Source organism: Sinocyclocheilus grahami, unplaced genomic scaffold, assembly GCF_001515645.1.
Source record: "Sinocyclocheilus grahami isolate Dianchi unplaced genomic scaffold, SAMN03320097.WGS_v1.1 scaffold118.1, whole genome shotgun sequence".
NCBI classification, from domain to species: Eukaryota; Metazoa; Chordata; class Actinopteri; order Cypriniformes; family Cyprinidae; genus Sinocyclocheilus; species Sinocyclocheilus grahami.
This window is the reverse complement of record NW_015505297.1, coordinates 2,282,550-2,298,983: the sequence shown is the minus strand read 5'-3', so window position 1 is coordinate 2,298,983 and position 16,434 is coordinate 2,282,550. Positions and strand designations below refer to the sequence as shown.

Sequence of the window (16,434 nt, the reverse complement as noted above, 5' to 3'; positions counted from 1 at the left end):
ATATTTTTTAGGGATGCACCGATATGAAAATTTTGGTCGATACCGATAACCGATTATTCTTTATTTTTGAAAGCCGATAACCGATATGTTGGCCGATAAATCTATATCCAAATTGTTATATACTTTTTGAGAGCCTGATTACAAAAAAGGTCTCATCATTAAAAACCACATCCCGAACACTTCAACATAAGCAGCCTAGTTTGAACGGTGTACGTTTTAAAAATATTTTTACTCTCCCATTACCAAATTTAGTCATAAAAAAGTCTTACAAATAAATAAAATAATGCATAAATAATGCAAACAAGTCACTGGACATCATTACACGTGTAAAGAATCAAAATGATTGTGCCATAGATCAATAAAACGGAATAGCCTCTGCACGGACAATAATTAAATGGTTTTAATTACTAAACCATATTGCTGATGAAAATAATAATAGAAAATACAAGTGGTTGTTATTATTAATAATGTATCAATGATTTTGAAAAAGTAACAAATTAATACCACTGTTTTAAATAGCAGCCGTTTGAGCTGCGCTTGCTGAAGCTGAAGAGCTGAATGAACATGGTAAACTGAAGCGTTTTGCTGGCAGCTTATTTAACTCAAGGAAATGCATCCTGGGATTAATATTAATACAACATAAACATAATATTACAACTTGTATATGTACAAAATGATGCAGTTATTGCGTGCTATAGTCAGAATGTGTGATCCTGTTGTGGATGCGCTCTTCCCATAACAACGCGCTGAAACACGGCAACTAACCCCAAAGAATTCACAACGTTTTATTATAATAATGTTCTCATTAGAATGTTATATACACGACATTCCCAATCATAGTTATTAATGTTGTGCACTGCTGTTTGAGTTTATCACCGGTAAACTGAAGCGCTCTTTTAACTTAACCAAACGCATTCTATATGAGATAAATCAGATATACATCAAATAAACACAATATTACTACGTACAATTGCACAAAAGGCTGCAAACGAACAGCGCGCATCTGAAGTGTCTCTGAAGGAAATAATGCATTATTTATCGGCTTTAAGATATCGGCCAAATTTTCTTATCGGGCCGATACCGATAACAGAAAAAATGAGCATTTATCGGCCGATACCGAAATGGTGGCCGATATATCGTGCATCCCTATTTAAATATATACATTTATCTGCTGGTTTAGAGTTCTGCAGCGGTGAAGGAGTTTGAAAATGTTGAACTTGGAGATCTGGGCAAAAAGAAGCCAAAGATTCCTCGCAGAACAATCTACTTCGCATCTGGTGAAACCATGGAGGAGTACAGTACAGATGAAGAGGAGGAAGAACCTCCAGAGAAAGCGAAACCTTTAAGTTCAAGGGATCCAGTGAGTTGCATCAAATCATTGAAAATGAAAGTGGTTTCAGTTGCTTCTTTTCTGAACACCTTCAGCTTTTGATCACTTTGCATCTCTGATTATAGTCAAAGTTGACCTGGGGTCCATACGTCTGGTTCCAAATGTGGAGAGTGGCTACCTCAACCATCTCGGGTAATGAAACTCTTTCCAGCCTGTGACATTTAGTCATACAAAAACGTCCAAACTTAACATTTCAACCCAAATATTTCAGTTTGTGACTATCTTGGAGAGAAAATGGCCTCACTGCTGGGAATCACGACGCCAAAATATCAGTATGCAATTGATGAGTACTACAGGATGAAGAAAGAGGTATGTGCACCGCTATTATAATTTTACAGCCTTCACTTATTAGCCAATATTCTCAAAAGTAGCATGTACAATTATTGTTGAGCGATTTGGACAGCTTTCGCATTGTGACACCCTAATAATGTGTAATCCGCAGGAGGAGGAAGAAGAGGAGGAGAACCATCTCTCTGAGGAGGCAGAACGTCGTTTTGAGGAGCAGCACAATCAGGAGGGCCAGCAGCCAAAGATCGAGCAACCAGAAGGAACTGCTTCTTTTGTGAATGTGACCTTTGAACTGGAGCAGGAATCACATGCTATACCTGATGCAAATAAAGTGCCTGCCCCCATTCCCTCCTAAAATACTGTTCGGTTTATTGAGCATATTTGATGGTCTTTACCATATTAACCTTAGGCATGAGGTGTGTTAGGTTCCTTTTTTGGAGGGGAAAGTTTATCTTACACGAAGTTGAACATGAAGGTAACATATGCATAGCTGACAATGGTTCTGCTTAGAACGTAGAACCGTTTTAATTATCATTTTACGAAGCCATACATAAAACTACTATGGAAGCTTATTTCTAAAATGGAATAAAAATATTTTAAAAAGTAATTGCTAATTTACACCTCAAAGATCACACTTTTCTTAGAATTCTGAGTTTACATCTCACAATTCTGACTTTTTCCCTCAGGATTCTGAGTTTACGTCTCACAATTTGAACCTTTTTTGGAATTTTGAGTTTACATCTTGCAATTCTGTTTTTGATACTGTTTTTAGATACTTAACCTTAATTTTAAGAAGAAAAAACCCCTCACAATTGAAAGATATAAACTCCAGATTTTGAAAAAAAGTCCTGAATTGTGAGATATAAATACACAATTGCAAGAAAAAAACTCCAAATAAAAAGTCACAATTACCTTTATTATTTTTTTATTCAGTGGAGATAATGTTCCATAGTCTTTAGTCACTACAACAATTCATTGTACATATACATAATTATAAATATCTAAAAAAGCCGAAGTGAAACACTATAACAACTGCATGGACTACCAATCTTTTACAATTCTGTAGAATGTGAGTACTTACAATATTAGACATTTCTGTTACTGATGATGCTAGGAGTTGTCGAGTAAACTGTCAGATGGGATTCTTCCCTCTTTCATAAGTCATTCAAACATTCAAAAGTTATTTTTCTAACCAAATATTCTTTTTATGTGGACATATTATTTTTAGTGTATGTGTAAATGTGCGCTTTACCCATTAGATTTGAGTTCAATTTGTCTACCCCTCGGACACAAAAAAAGCATTTCATTTTGTAGAGCGCATAATTTATTTGTGTACAATAATTTTGTATTATGTAGGTGAAAACACACATACCATTGTATAATGTAGGGTGAAAAAATACAGTTTGTTTTGTACATATTATTACTTAATAAACAATTCAACATACAACTGAGCTATTCTGTATATTCCTCTTGGCTGAAGTTTTTTTTTCTCGTTCGGAGAAGCACAATTGGTCCAATAGCACAACTTGATTTGGCAACAGAACGTGTTGTCATCATGTGTCATCTAAATCAGCTGTGTTGCTGTCAGTGTCATTAGCCACCAGCACCTCTCTGTTCTCGTAAGTCCAGAAGCCATTGAGGTCGATGAGGATACTAGTGACGGTGTCACCCTGACCGCTGTTCACAAGGTCCTGTAGTGTGATCTTATAAGGATCTTTAGGCTTCACCATGTCAAAGATTTCATCCTGCATACACAAACATTTGATCACCATTTCATGACCCAAAACGCCCACTTCTTTACTTGTTGATAGACTGCTTTATTATTATTATTATATAAAGGCCATTTACCTTAACATCCTGGAAGGAAACTGGCTCCTGCCCATGGATTTTCATTTGTTCCTGAATGGCCTGATATCACAGATGAATAGGTTAGTTTCTGCTTAGTATAAATATATAACATGCCTATTTATATTAAAGCCAACAAATATTTTTGCTCGATTCCTTACCCTGAAGAAGTAGTTGAGGGCAAATACATTGAGGGAGCCTTTGTTTTCCATGTCCAGCAGTTTGAATATATACTGGAGGGCCGCAGGCTCTTTCCTGTTCTCTAGAGCCAGCACAAAGTCTAGATATGTCTTATAGTCCTAAATGGTGGGGGTTTAGTTCATAAAAAAATGCATGTTTATGTTTTTAGATACTGAAAATTTTTATGGATATGATGTAGGAAATTCCATGCATATAAGAATATCATATGCTTGTTTTCAGTGGCAAATACCTGCTTGGCTGTATTCAAGTCTTTTTCCAGAGTAACAATAACATTCACAATTTTTTTTCCATGGTCAAAGTCAAAAGTACACTACGGTTTAAAAGATTGGGGTCAGTAAGTTTTTAGTTTTTTAAAGAAATTAATCACGATTTCTGCAAAATTATTAAGCAGCACAAATGTTTTCAACATTGATAATAATAAGAAATGTTTCTTGATAACCAAATCAAGGCTGCTGAAAATTCAGCTCTGACGTCACAGGAATTTATCACATTTTAAAATATATTAAAATAGAAAACAGTTATATTACATTTTAATAATATCAAAATATTGTCAAATAAATGCACCCTTGGTGAGCATGAGAGACTTATTTCAAAATCTTACCAACCCCAAACATTTGAACAGTAGTGTACATGTATATCTGAAAATAGGAATTGAACTCAGTTCTCCCTGCCCACAAAGATATATTTTTGACAGCAGATAACATTTGTTATAAGGGATTTTCTCCCATCTAACTCTTAGTGTAATGTAAATCATTAATTGAGTCAGAGTCAGAGTGTTATACCATTTCGCCGTCGTAGGTTAAGCATTCCTGGTAGACGCGGTCTAGGAAAACACTAGTTAGAGTTCCTGTGCCATAGCGAGACAGCTCTTCCTTACTGAGCATCCCATTATGGTCCTTATCCAGGTTGAGGTACTGACCTGTAAAAAGGACATATGATGATTAACACATGAGATTGAACTTATATAACATTGATTAAGTGTATTTTGCAGGCATACCATAAACTCGAAGAGCAGAAGGTGCAGAGAACCAGTTGGACTCCTGACTCTCCTTGGACAGCTCCTCGTCTCGAAGCTATAAATGAATAAATCTGATTAGCATCATGTTACAGATTCTGTTCTTTTGAACTTTCTTATTAATCAAAGAATCCTAACAAAAATATATCACAGTCTCCACAAAAATATTAAGCAGCACAACTGTTTTCAACATAAATAAAATTAAGAAACATTTCTTGCGCAGGATCATGTGATACTGAACAGCTTTGCATCACAGAAATAAATTACACTTTACATATTCAAATAGAAAACAGTAATTTTCAATTGTAATATTTCACAATATCATTGTTTTACTGTGTTTCTGATCAAACAAATGCAGCCTTGGCAAGTATAATTCTTTCAAAAACATTAAAACTCCTGCCGACCCCAAACGTTTCAAAAGTAGTGTATATAGATATTGGTAATATAGGTTCGCTTGAGCGAGAATCCATACGCTACCTCAAGTAGATCATCCAAGAAACTGCAAGCTAGGATGTCCTGAATTTTTATCTTCCCTGCAGAGCATGTACAAAACATTAGAATGCTTCTTTTCATTCCAGTTTTTCCACAAGGTAAAATCTAAATAATGTCTACAGGTGCTCTGACTTAAATTAAAAGGCAAATTGTAAAAAACGACACGACCACAGGAGAATTACCAGTATGTAGAGGATCAAGGAAGAAGAAGAACTTGCGAACGGCAGTGCAAACATAAAACGAGTAGAAGGATTTCTCCAAGCCATCTAGTTGGGGAAGTGTAGGAATTAACTCTAGAATGTAGTTCTCCAAATCCTGCAGAGAGAAAGTCTTTGTGTTAAACAATACAGCTTTACTCCAAAGAAGATACTGTGATTTTTAATGTTTTTCAGGGGGTAAAATGAGATCACTTACAGACTCACGGAGATAACCCTGACCTGCTACATCATAAAGACTCAAACCAATCCTGGTTTGGTGCAGCCACACTGCCAGAGAAGAAACGCAGATGAACACGTGATTCATCTACACATCTGTATTACTATGTTTATAGTCATTAAAAAGAACTAGAAGACGCATAATTAACTGACGTCATGAGATGAGCACAGAATTTAAAACTACCTTTTCTCATGACATAGTTGAAGAACTGCATTATTGATATCCTCCCATAAGGATCATTATGAAGTAGTTTGGCGTAGACTCTGGCAGTGAAGAAAAGCCTGATGGGGTGTAATGATCGTGAAACAAACATCTCAGTGAGTCATGAGCACTGTCCACCTATGAATTACATTGACTTAGAATACAGTTATCAGCCCGTCAAACTCATGGTTTTGAGTGAAGCTAATTGATCACTATACACTTTTCTATGATGCACTTACTTGCATTTGGCACCTGCTTTTTCTCCAACCTTTAGGAAACTCTCATAACTGATCATGGCCTCGTCACTGGTCGTGGGCGGCACTTGATGCTTGTCGAGAAGAAACCAAAGGTTCTGTCGGAAAGAAAAAAAAAACATTTAGAAGAGGAAATACAAACATATTTAATAACTAAACTAAAACCGATAATAAATGTTTAGCTCTCTTACCTGCAACTCTTCATTGTCCAGTAGTTCCCGGCTTTTCCTCTGGAGAAACACTGCCCTTGATTCTTCTCTGAGTTTCTGCAGCAAGACTTCATCTTCTGCAGGAAGCTGATATGAAATATTGGGGAGGTAAGATTGAGAAGGCAATACGTTCAAAAGTTTGGGGTAGTTTTTTTTTTTTAAAGAAATGAATACTTCAATTAAGCAAGGATGCATTAAAGGATTAGTTCACTTCAAGAATAAAAATTTCCTGATAATTTCCTGACCCCAATGTCATCAAAGATGTTCATATCTTTCTTTCTTCAGTTGCAAAGAAATTAAAGGGGTCATATGATGCTGCTAAAAAGAACATTATTTTGTGTATTTGGTGAAATGAAATGTGTTTATGCGGTTTAAGGTTAAAAAACACATTATTTTCCACATACTGTACATTATTGTTTCTTCTCTATGCCCCGCCTTTCTGAAACGCATCGATTTTTACAAAGCTCATCGGTCTGAAAAGCGAGGTGTGCTCTGATTGGCCAGCTATCTAGTGCATTGTGATTGGCCGAATACCTCAAGCGTGTGACGGAAATGTTACGCCCCTTACCATACTGTGATGATGCCCTGTCAGGCCGGAGCGACGAGACAAAAACATTAAAACCCATTATAAACGAGGCATTCGTTGCATCCAGTGGGGACATAATTACGGATTATAATGACTTATACTGTCTTTTTACGCATTGCTTCGCGCTGTGTAAACATAAAACATGTCTGCATTTGTGATCGGAGAAATGACAAACAACAAGTGCTACTCTACACTGCTCAAAACTCGCGTTTGAATCGTCAGTGGCAAATCATTTATATATAAAAAAAACTTACATACAGTCTGTGAGTCAGAACTCACTTGAGTCAGAACATTGTAGTCTACTCTCCCAGGATCAGGAAACAGTCCTCCATAAAATGCGCTGCACACATCTGAATATTTGGGTTGAAATGTTCTGGAATAGTGTTGTAAATGCAACTTAATCACTGATTTCTAGTCGTGTCCTCTTTTGGAAGACCAAACAAAGTAGTTTCGCTTTCACAACGAATCACACAGCGCCTTCACGACATGGCAGCGGCAATACTACAGCGAGAATAAAAGTTATGCCTTCGTTCTTTGCGTGAACATTTGGGCGGCGTTATGCAAATCTTCCCACATCGTGACGTAGACATGTGGGGGCGTGTTAGAACGAGCCGTTTTAGGTAGGTGTGGCTGACTCTTAACTTTTATAAAGAATATCTCTTTGGATTTGAGACTTTAGCCTTTGCAACTTTACAGATCTTCTTTATGCACCAAGAGCTTGTAACACTTCAAAGAGAAAGGAAAAATTGAAATCGCATCATATGACCCCTTTAAGGTTTTTGAGGAAAACATTCCAGGATTTTAATCCATATAATGGATTTCAATAGGGACCAATGGGTTGAAGGTCCAAATTTGCTGCTTCAATACAGCTTCAAAGAGCTCTACATGATCCCAGCTGAGGAATAAGCGTCTTATCTAGCGAAACGATCAGTCATTTTCTAAAAAAACCCCAAAAAAACTATATACTTTTCAACCGCAAATGCTCGTCTTGCACTAGCTGGACTTCACACATTACATAATCACGTTGGAAAGTAGGCGGAAGTAACGACCCAATGTTTATAAAGCGAACGTGCAAAGAAAGTCAAACGCCCTTTACAAAAAAAGGTAAAACAACGATGGCGGACGATTTTGAAGTTGGAGGACAAAATGACATGAAGTTTTTCGCCCTACCCTACCTTTTTGAACCGGAGTACACAGATGAAGAGTTAACCACACGTGACCTTTCCAACATGATTACGTAATGCGTGAATTTATGGACGCGCAACACGGAGCTAGTGCAAGACAATCATTTGGGGTTAAAAGTATATCAATTATTTAATTTTTTTTAGAAAATGACAGATCATTTAACTAGATAAGACCCTTATTCCTCGGCTGGGATCGTGTAGAGCCCTTTGAAGCTGCACTGAAACTGCAATTTGGACCTTCAACCCGTTGATCCCCATTGAAGTCAATTATATAATTTAATTTATAATTAAAAATATTTATTATTTAAAATAATTTAAGTCCATTATATGGAGAAAAATCCTGGAATGTTTTCCTCAGAAACCTTCATTTCTTTTCGACTGAAGACAGAAAGACATGAACATCTTGGATGACATGTGGGTGAGTAAATCATCAGGATGTTTTTATTCTGGAAGTGAACTAATCCTTTAAGTGATTAAAAGTGACAGTAAAGACACTTATAATGTTTTTTTATTTATTTTCATTTTTATGTTGTTCACTTGAACTTTACATTCATCACAGAATCCTAAGAACCGTATCATGGATTCCACAAAAATATTAAGCAGCACAACTGTTTTCACATTGATAATAAAGAAATGTTTCATGAGCAGCAAATCAGCACATTAGAATGATTTCTGAAGGATCGTGTGACCCTGAAGACTGAAATGTAGCTTTCATCACAGGAATAAATTACATTCTAAAATATATTCAAATAGAAAACAGTTCTTTTGAATTGTAATATTTCACAATATCACTATTCTACAAATAAATATGATAACACTGTATTCTCATTACTGATTAAAGCGTGATCAACTCACCCTGTAGTAGAAGCGTGGGATGTGTTTAAACGAGTCATCTTCTCCTTTTTCACCTCTTTTCCATTCAGTGTAATGCTTGGTGAACAATTCAGTTTCCTCTGCTTTCTTCTCCTCCTCTGTCCTGCCATCTGTTACAAATAAAGATTTGATCACACTCATTATGATTATTCACACTGTACAAACCTCCTCCATATTTTACTATTCATAGTAAAATCAAAGTAATCATTAGCAAAACCACGGATAACTCCTTATTACCAGGGTCATGCCTACTATGCAACACATTTTCATGTCTCCATCATTTATGTCTTAATATAATTATATAAAATACTATGAGTTTAAGTAACACTTAAATTTGTTTTACTATGATTTTACATATGGAATTCATATTAGCCAAGTTTTCATTTATCACAATATTACAATTAAATAAATAAATACATTTATAAAGTCAAGTTTAATTGTCTAAACTTGACCAAAATATATTTGTGAAAGTCTAGTATGCCCTTTAGAAGCACTTCCATAAATTACAGCACAATCATATTAATTTTTCAACAGATTTTGCATAACAGGAATAGGATAGGGTTACTATGGTTTCTAATATAACAAACTGTATTTGTTGTAAATAAGTCCCCTAATATAAAATATTTAGTATAGTCTAAATTCATTTATATATATATATATATATTTACATTTCCACTAAATACAATGTTTACCACAGTTAGTGCTACTTAAAGGTCCCATATTGTACACCTTTCTGGAGTTTTATTTGAGGTTTTGATGTCCTTAAGAATATATATTTGCGGTATAAGTACCAAAAACCATCTCAATATATTTTTACAGCTCCTCTCTCAGGAGCTCTGCTGAGAACAGGTCGATTTTGGTCTGTCTAATTAATATTCATGAGCCTCTCTTCTGATTGGCCTGTTGTTTTCTGAGTGACGCACGGCCAGGTCAACTACAGGTAACTAGGGTCAGCCGACGTCACCGCGCTAGCTGGAGGCAGCAAAACAAAGAAGAAACTGGAGGCGGCCCATTCAAACCAGCGTGGATTCGGCTACATAAGGAGCTTAAAATATCATCTTGTTGTGATGTTGGGTGCCAGAATCGACGTAATACAGTTGGGAGATTTATATACAAATGTATACATTTTGTGGAATTTAAAACATTGCTCCTTGATCTTGTAATGAATCTCTATGGCACCCGATTAGCTAACATTCATCATCTTACCTTGTTTCGCAGAGGCGAGTCTTTTCCGCAGTAAATCTTTCCAATGTGCGGTTTTATCGTTTGCCATTATTAACTTTATTTGATCATAATATATTTAAAACTAACTTAAACTAAATTAAGACTTATTATTAAACAACTGTATTATGTTTGAGTAGCCTCGGCGGTTGACGAACTGTTTACATCTCTGAGCTAAAGGCGCACGAGTGACGTCATTGAAGTGCGACCGCACAGTCAGGAGAGAAGAGCTGAAGAGCCGAAGAGCTGAAGAGCTGAAGAGCTGCTCGCATGAACTTTTGACCAGATCCTGTGAGTTAGATGTTCTTGTTTAAATTACCGATGATTGAATTAACAAAATTGCGTTTAAAAGATATTGAGATATCTTAGTGGGTCTAAGGAATTTAAGATTGTGTGCTTTAAATGCAAAAGGACATTTCTTTAGAAGATAATTTGCTGAATATTATTTCTATCTATTAATTGTAGATACAAATACTATTAAATAGAACTTCATAGAGTTAGTGTGTGTTACTGTATATGTGTTGAACAGTAAAACAGACCTTAATTCACAAAGCAATGAGATTTTGAGACAGAATAAGTCATTTATTATACATTTTACATAAAGCACCTTTATTAAAGTAGCTGCGTAGTCTGAAAAGTAAAGTAGACTGGTTGGGAAATGATGGGATCTCTTGTTGTGTCAAAATCAAGGACTTGCATGAAGCATCTATGCACATCATGGGTTTTCAACCCCTTGTATCTCAGGCCTGCTTTGGCTTATTTACCACAACGAAACATTGTGCATGCTGTCAGGTTTATCATAAATCCACACGCACAATATTACAGCACAAAAGGAGACGAACAAGCACACGGCCGAGTTGCCAAAGAAAAAGGGTTCACTCCCAGAACAAGGCCTGCATTCCCAAATTCAGTATTTACCGCTGGAACGGCCAGAAGAACGGCTGAATACATGAAAAAGAGAGCTGGGGTGGATACAGAAGAGCTATCAAATAATATACCTTCGAGAGGCAGAGGGTCTGTGAAAGTTACCCTTCCTGATCATCCGCTGACCACATCCGAATGGGCAAAGTTCAAAGAGAGTTCCTCCAAACCTGATCGCTTTGAGATGCACATGATGGAAGGACTGCTGGCGGCTAATGCAAACGTCAACATCGCCAAATCTCTCTTGGCCTACATGGTTCAGGACAAAGGCACCCTTTCTTACGAACTCCTTTTGAGGTACCTCACACTGTGTGTCACGGGTGGGCACCACTCGGAAGTGTTTGACACTTACGACATCATGAGAACTTGCTTTAAGACTCTTGACACTGGGGCCTCGTCCCTGTTTATTAAAGGTTTCAGTCAAACTGAACGCTGGAGGGAGGCGCTTGAGGTGTTGGAGGGGATGAAAAAGGCCCTTCTGCCGTCTCCTCGTAACTATAGTGATGCCATCGCTGGGGCGGCACTTCATGGTGACACTGAGACGAGCTGGATGCTGTACGATGAGCTCCTGGAACTGGGTCTCGTACCTAATCAGGACACCTGGCAGTGCCTGTTTCAGAGCGGCATCACTCAGCGTAGACAGCAGGGGGACAAACTCTTTTCTGTCCTGTCATATATGAGAGATAATCAGATCTACCCTGAGGAGCTGCTGATTAAAACTGTCAAAGCTTGGTTCGAGAGGTAAATGTAAAATATCGATATAATGTAAAATATAAGAACATAAACATATTAAAATATTATATTTTTATTTTATAAAATGTAAATACTGTTTTAATTTTTTCCATCTGCGCAGTTTACCGGATCAGAAATGGAGTGGGAAGTTCTCATACGTGGTCCCCAGGTACTCATTCAGTTTTCAGTTTTAATCAAATATATTATCAATAAAGACTATTCTTAATTGATTATTGGTGTGGAAATATCTCGTGTTTTAGTGGAGAGTGCACAAACTGCAAGGCATCACTTGAATCCATTCAACTGACTGAGGAAGAGTATGCTGAGCTGAAGGACAAAGTGATGAAGAAAGTGATAGAAGGAAGTGACATCTTCAAGAAAACCACCCCAGAGGTCTGTCTGTACATTATATCCGTCTTTTGCCAGAGTATATTTACCGAAGTTAATTTGATAGATAGATCGAGATAGAGATAAAAATGGACATTTACACCAGTGTTGTTTAGTTAACTATAGTTAAATATAAATATAATTTGATTAAAAACATAAACTTAAAAATTAGAAATGTCTTTGGCAACTAACTGAAATAAATGATCTTAAATTCAAGTACTAAAATTACTAAAATAAAAATAAGCATAAACGTAAAAATAAATTTAAGCAAAATAGAAATATTAAAAAAAAGAATAAAATGACAAAAGAGCATGCAAATATTAAATATTAAATATTTTAATTAATTCATTAGATATTTTAATAAGTATGGATAACATATATTAGTAGAATTTATTTGCATATTAAAATATATATTACCAAAAAAATGCATGTTTTTTGGGGGGGGGGGGGGTGTACTTGTCATTAAAGTCATGTTACAAATAATCTTAATGGTATTGAAATGGGTTTAATCTTTATACACAATATTTTAAATCTTTTTCATTTCCTGGTGAAATGTCACCTGTGTGTGTTTTTATGAAATTCCCCTTTATGTAAAGGATGTGTTGTTTGAAGTTTAGTAAGGCCTTATTATGTAGTTCCGTTTGACTCCACTAGATGGCGACAGTGTCCTATACACCCTATATTCACATTTCTACATGACCGATTAAACATGTTATACATGTAACATATGTTATAGACGTTAAACAGGTAACCTGATTTTTTATGCATTTAGATTATTTCCTCTTTGAAAATGATAAAACATTAAGGACACATGGACTAAAAACTAAAGCTGCATTTTGTGTTGCACCAAATAGGATGCAACAACATGATAGGCAAGTTGGGTTGTGTAGCTGTCCAGAATTAGAAGATGTTCCATGCAGTTTTGATCTCCGTCTTAAATGAGTCTGCCCCTGAATTAGATGATGTTGTCTGGAGGGCTGCTTTATTCAGGCTGTGGGGTCTATAGATGTCAAAAGCATGTGATCCTGTCTAGTTCCACATTTAGATATGATGCAGGGGGCTTTCCAACACATGTTCCTTCATGTGTCTGTCGGGTCCCCGGTTTAGAAAGCTCATGAATGCAGTCCAACCGAAGACACAAGGTCACAAGGCAAGCAACTCCTCTGAAATTCCAATTCCCAGAGAGAACAGTCGTGTTTGTTTGCAAACTCCGTTCTCACGCATAGGAAACACATTCAGTTTCCAAGCACTGTCTCAGAAAGGAACATTTTCATACAGTACATATTGGAAAAACAAAGTACTCAGTATAGCCATGAACAATCTCTAATTTGGTCGTGCACATGATTAATGCTGAGACATGTGTACTGCTTATGTGCCTTTAGCTGTTGTAAAACGCAACACAATGGGCTTTCACATTTCAACCCTCAAAAGCCTCTCACATGAGTGACCCTGGAAAGTCCCTGCCTGTCTGTCTGCAGCGCTGCATGGACTCCAGCCCCCCGCCATTGCTGCAGCAGTGCTTTATGAAGTGAAACCAGAGCAAGAGAGTTAAAACACCCCCAGTCAAAACTCTGCAGAAGCATTTAACAACCCCTAGACAATCATTTTGCCTTTGAAGGAAATAAATGTGGTGCTTTTGGGTGGTTAATAACGTGACATGCCAAGCAATGACAACTGTGTCCTGCTGTGTGACATGCTATACTTCATCAAAAACAACTATAAAATGTTTTAAATAACAGCTTTAAAATCATGCATAGTTATTATACATGACCTCATAGTAACTGTGAGATTACATGGAATATTTGTACTTTTAAACATGAAAACATTTTCTTTTTCCACAATATGCATGTAAGTTTCAAGTATTATTACAAAAAGAAAAAAATATTGTTACATTTTAAAATAACTGTTTTTTATTTTAAGAACAGTATTTATTTGAAATAGAATGTCATTTTTGATCAATGTAGTGCATAATTGCTGAATAAAAGTAATTATTTATTTTTTTTTAATTACTGACCGTGGTAGTTTTAACGGTAGTTTATATAGAGTGAAAGTTATGTATCATTTTTAAAAGTACAAATATGTCATGTCTGTGTTTGTATGTTTATATATTAATATATATATACATATACATGCATACACATACATGCATACATACAAGGTTTTAATCATAAAACCTTGGTATTAAAAAACACCTTTTTAACACTTTAATTTGTCAGTTTATTTTAAATGTGGCCAAGTTGTACAGTTAATACAGTATATTGTTATTAACACATTTAGAAATCCAAGTGAAATATGCAGATTAGCATATCAACAATTTAGCAAAAAATCCCCTTTTTTGGTCTCCTTACATTCAGTGGCCTGCAGTTTTTCTTTAGGTCAAGCTTGAGCTTGGGGGAGCCTGTTTTTCCCGTTTCAAAAACAGCAAACTTGTAATAAAGAAAAGTACAGGACTTGCAGATGCCTTTTCATTAATGTCTGCCGCGAGGCACGGTGTGGTTTACATGAACTCTAATTCATCTAATTTCTTTGTTCTCTGTCTATTTTTGAGTGGCTGCCTTTCATTTTATTGGTATTTCGTGCATGCTTTGAACAAAACTGAGCAGGTACTTTTGAGGATTTACAAAATGCTGTTATTTGTTTTAAATGATTCAAGCAAAAGTTTGCAATTGTACATTGCGTTAATAACCACTCAAGGCTGAAGGAGCGCGTTTTGATTGGCATTGGCCATTCTGTATATTCCAAAAAGAAAAAAAGAACTAGATTGTGATTACTATCAAATCTGGATTAAACTTGTTTTTAATGTGCATGTTCCTGACACACCCATATTGTAGGTACACACAGAGTTCTGCACGGCGAGCTGGTACCGCACACACGTGAACTCTCAACACTATTGGGGAATCCCCGGTGTTCCTGTTCCCACTCAACATAACCTCTCCATGGCCACGAGAGGATGCAAAAACAATAAAAATGCACTTACAGTTCTAGATCTTTGTCATCATCTTATTGCATGCACATAGATAAAACCAAGTGAAATTGTATGTTAGGATTAATTTCGTCCCATACTGAGAGTACTAACCCAATGCTGCAAGATTTTTTAAGAGTTGAACAACTGATCACCAACTGCTAACTCCCACCAAAACCAAAGAGGAATTCCCCAAATATCCAGCTCCCCTTCCCCCCTCTCTCTGTCCGTGGCACTCAGCCCTCCTCCAGTCATGCATCCTCCCACCCAGTAGCACAGACGTGCTACTTAACACACACTTAACAGGATTTTTTGATTGCAAAATAGCTGCAGGTATTCTTTTTTGGTGTCTTGTTTTCACATGTGGGTCACAATCTTCTGTTTTTGCATTTTAGTGGAAATTGGAATTTTAGAAGGAAAAATTCTCACGCTTCAGACAGAACTGAAAGCACTGGTTTCCAGCCACCTGACAGTCCAGGAATGCGTGTGGTTTTGACAAGCTCAGCTTTGTGTGTATTAAACAGGATTGTGTATTAGTTGTTGGCTGTTGTTTCCTCAACTTTGAGGAAGAGTTTGCAGTTCACTCAAAACAATGATTAAACTTCATACTAAACTTCATTGTTTAAATATCTTTAATTTATTGGAGAATTGTAGTTCTGGAAAAAAAATAAAAAAATTTTGTTTTTTTTTACTCCAGTATATTTTAGAAGAAATATACTATTGCTGGTTATTTAGAAGTCAAGAAAATGAAAACGACAAGTGATGTCTGATTTGAAATTAATCATTCTTTTGAGTCGATGTGCCTGTTGAACTGGTTTATGGATTCCACGGTTTAGTATTATTTATACACTGTAAAAGATTTTTCTTCAAAGTTTTAAATACTTTTTCTTTTTACTTTGGTTTGATATTTAATTGAATGTGTTACTTTGCCATTTCTTTGTAATTATTTGTGAAATCTATAGCAATTTCTGAGTGAAAATCATTTAAAAATTTAAAAGTCAGTAAATATTTTTTTATATTTTCATTTTTGATTTTAATTTGAGTTTAAGTTTTAGCAATATTGTTATGTGCATTTGTAATTTTTATTAGTCTTTGTTTTTTTATATATTTCTGTTTAGCTTTAATTTATTTTTATTTTAGTTTTAGTTATTTTAGTACTTATTTTATTTCAGTAAGTTGCCAAGGCGACATTTCTAATTTTCATTTAGGTTTTTTAACTTTTATGTTTATATATATAT

General features: G+C 35.9%; 2 protein-coding genes and 1 pseudogene across 2 annotated transcripts; 2 read left to right on the top strand and 1 right to left on the bottom strand.

Moving 5' to 3' along the window:
- Positions 1-1,167: 1,167 nt before the first annotated feature.
- Positions 1,168-2,223, top strand: LOC107589643 (protein FAM177A1-like). Its single transcript, XM_016278142.1, has 4 exons — positions 1,168-1,360; positions 1,456-1,522; positions 1,602-1,699; positions 1,833-2,223. Exons 1-4 carry the CDS (start codon positions 1,286-1,288, stop codon positions 2,031-2,033), a joined length of 441 nt encoding a protein of 146 aa, XP_016133628.1. The 5' UTR covers positions 1,168-1,285; the 3' UTR covers positions 2,034-2,223.
- Positions 2,224-2,591: 368 nt separating this feature from the next.
- On the bottom strand, positions 2,592-10,441 carry ppp2r3c (protein phosphatase 2, regulatory subunit B'', gamma). Its single transcript, XM_016278136.1, has 13 exons — positions 10,180-10,441; positions 8,956-9,083; positions 6,313-6,417; positions 6,107-6,219; positions 5,850-5,947; positions 5,646-5,716; positions 5,414-5,546; positions 5,217-5,272; positions 4,722-4,797; positions 4,507-4,643; positions 3,685-3,822; positions 3,527-3,586; positions 2,592-3,423 (listed from the first exon to the last, which is right to left on the bottom strand). The coding sequence occupies exons 1-13, from the start codon at positions 10,244-10,246 to the stop codon at positions 3,232-3,234; spliced, it is 1,374 nt and encodes a 457-aa protein (XP_016133622.1). The 5' UTR covers positions 10,247-10,441; the 3' UTR covers positions 2,592-3,231.
- Positions 10,442-10,681: 240 nt separating this feature from the next.
- Positions 10,682-16,434, top strand: part of LOC107589637 (mitochondrial ribonuclease P protein 3-like) — a 13,894-nt pseudogene continuing 8,141 nt past the window's right edge.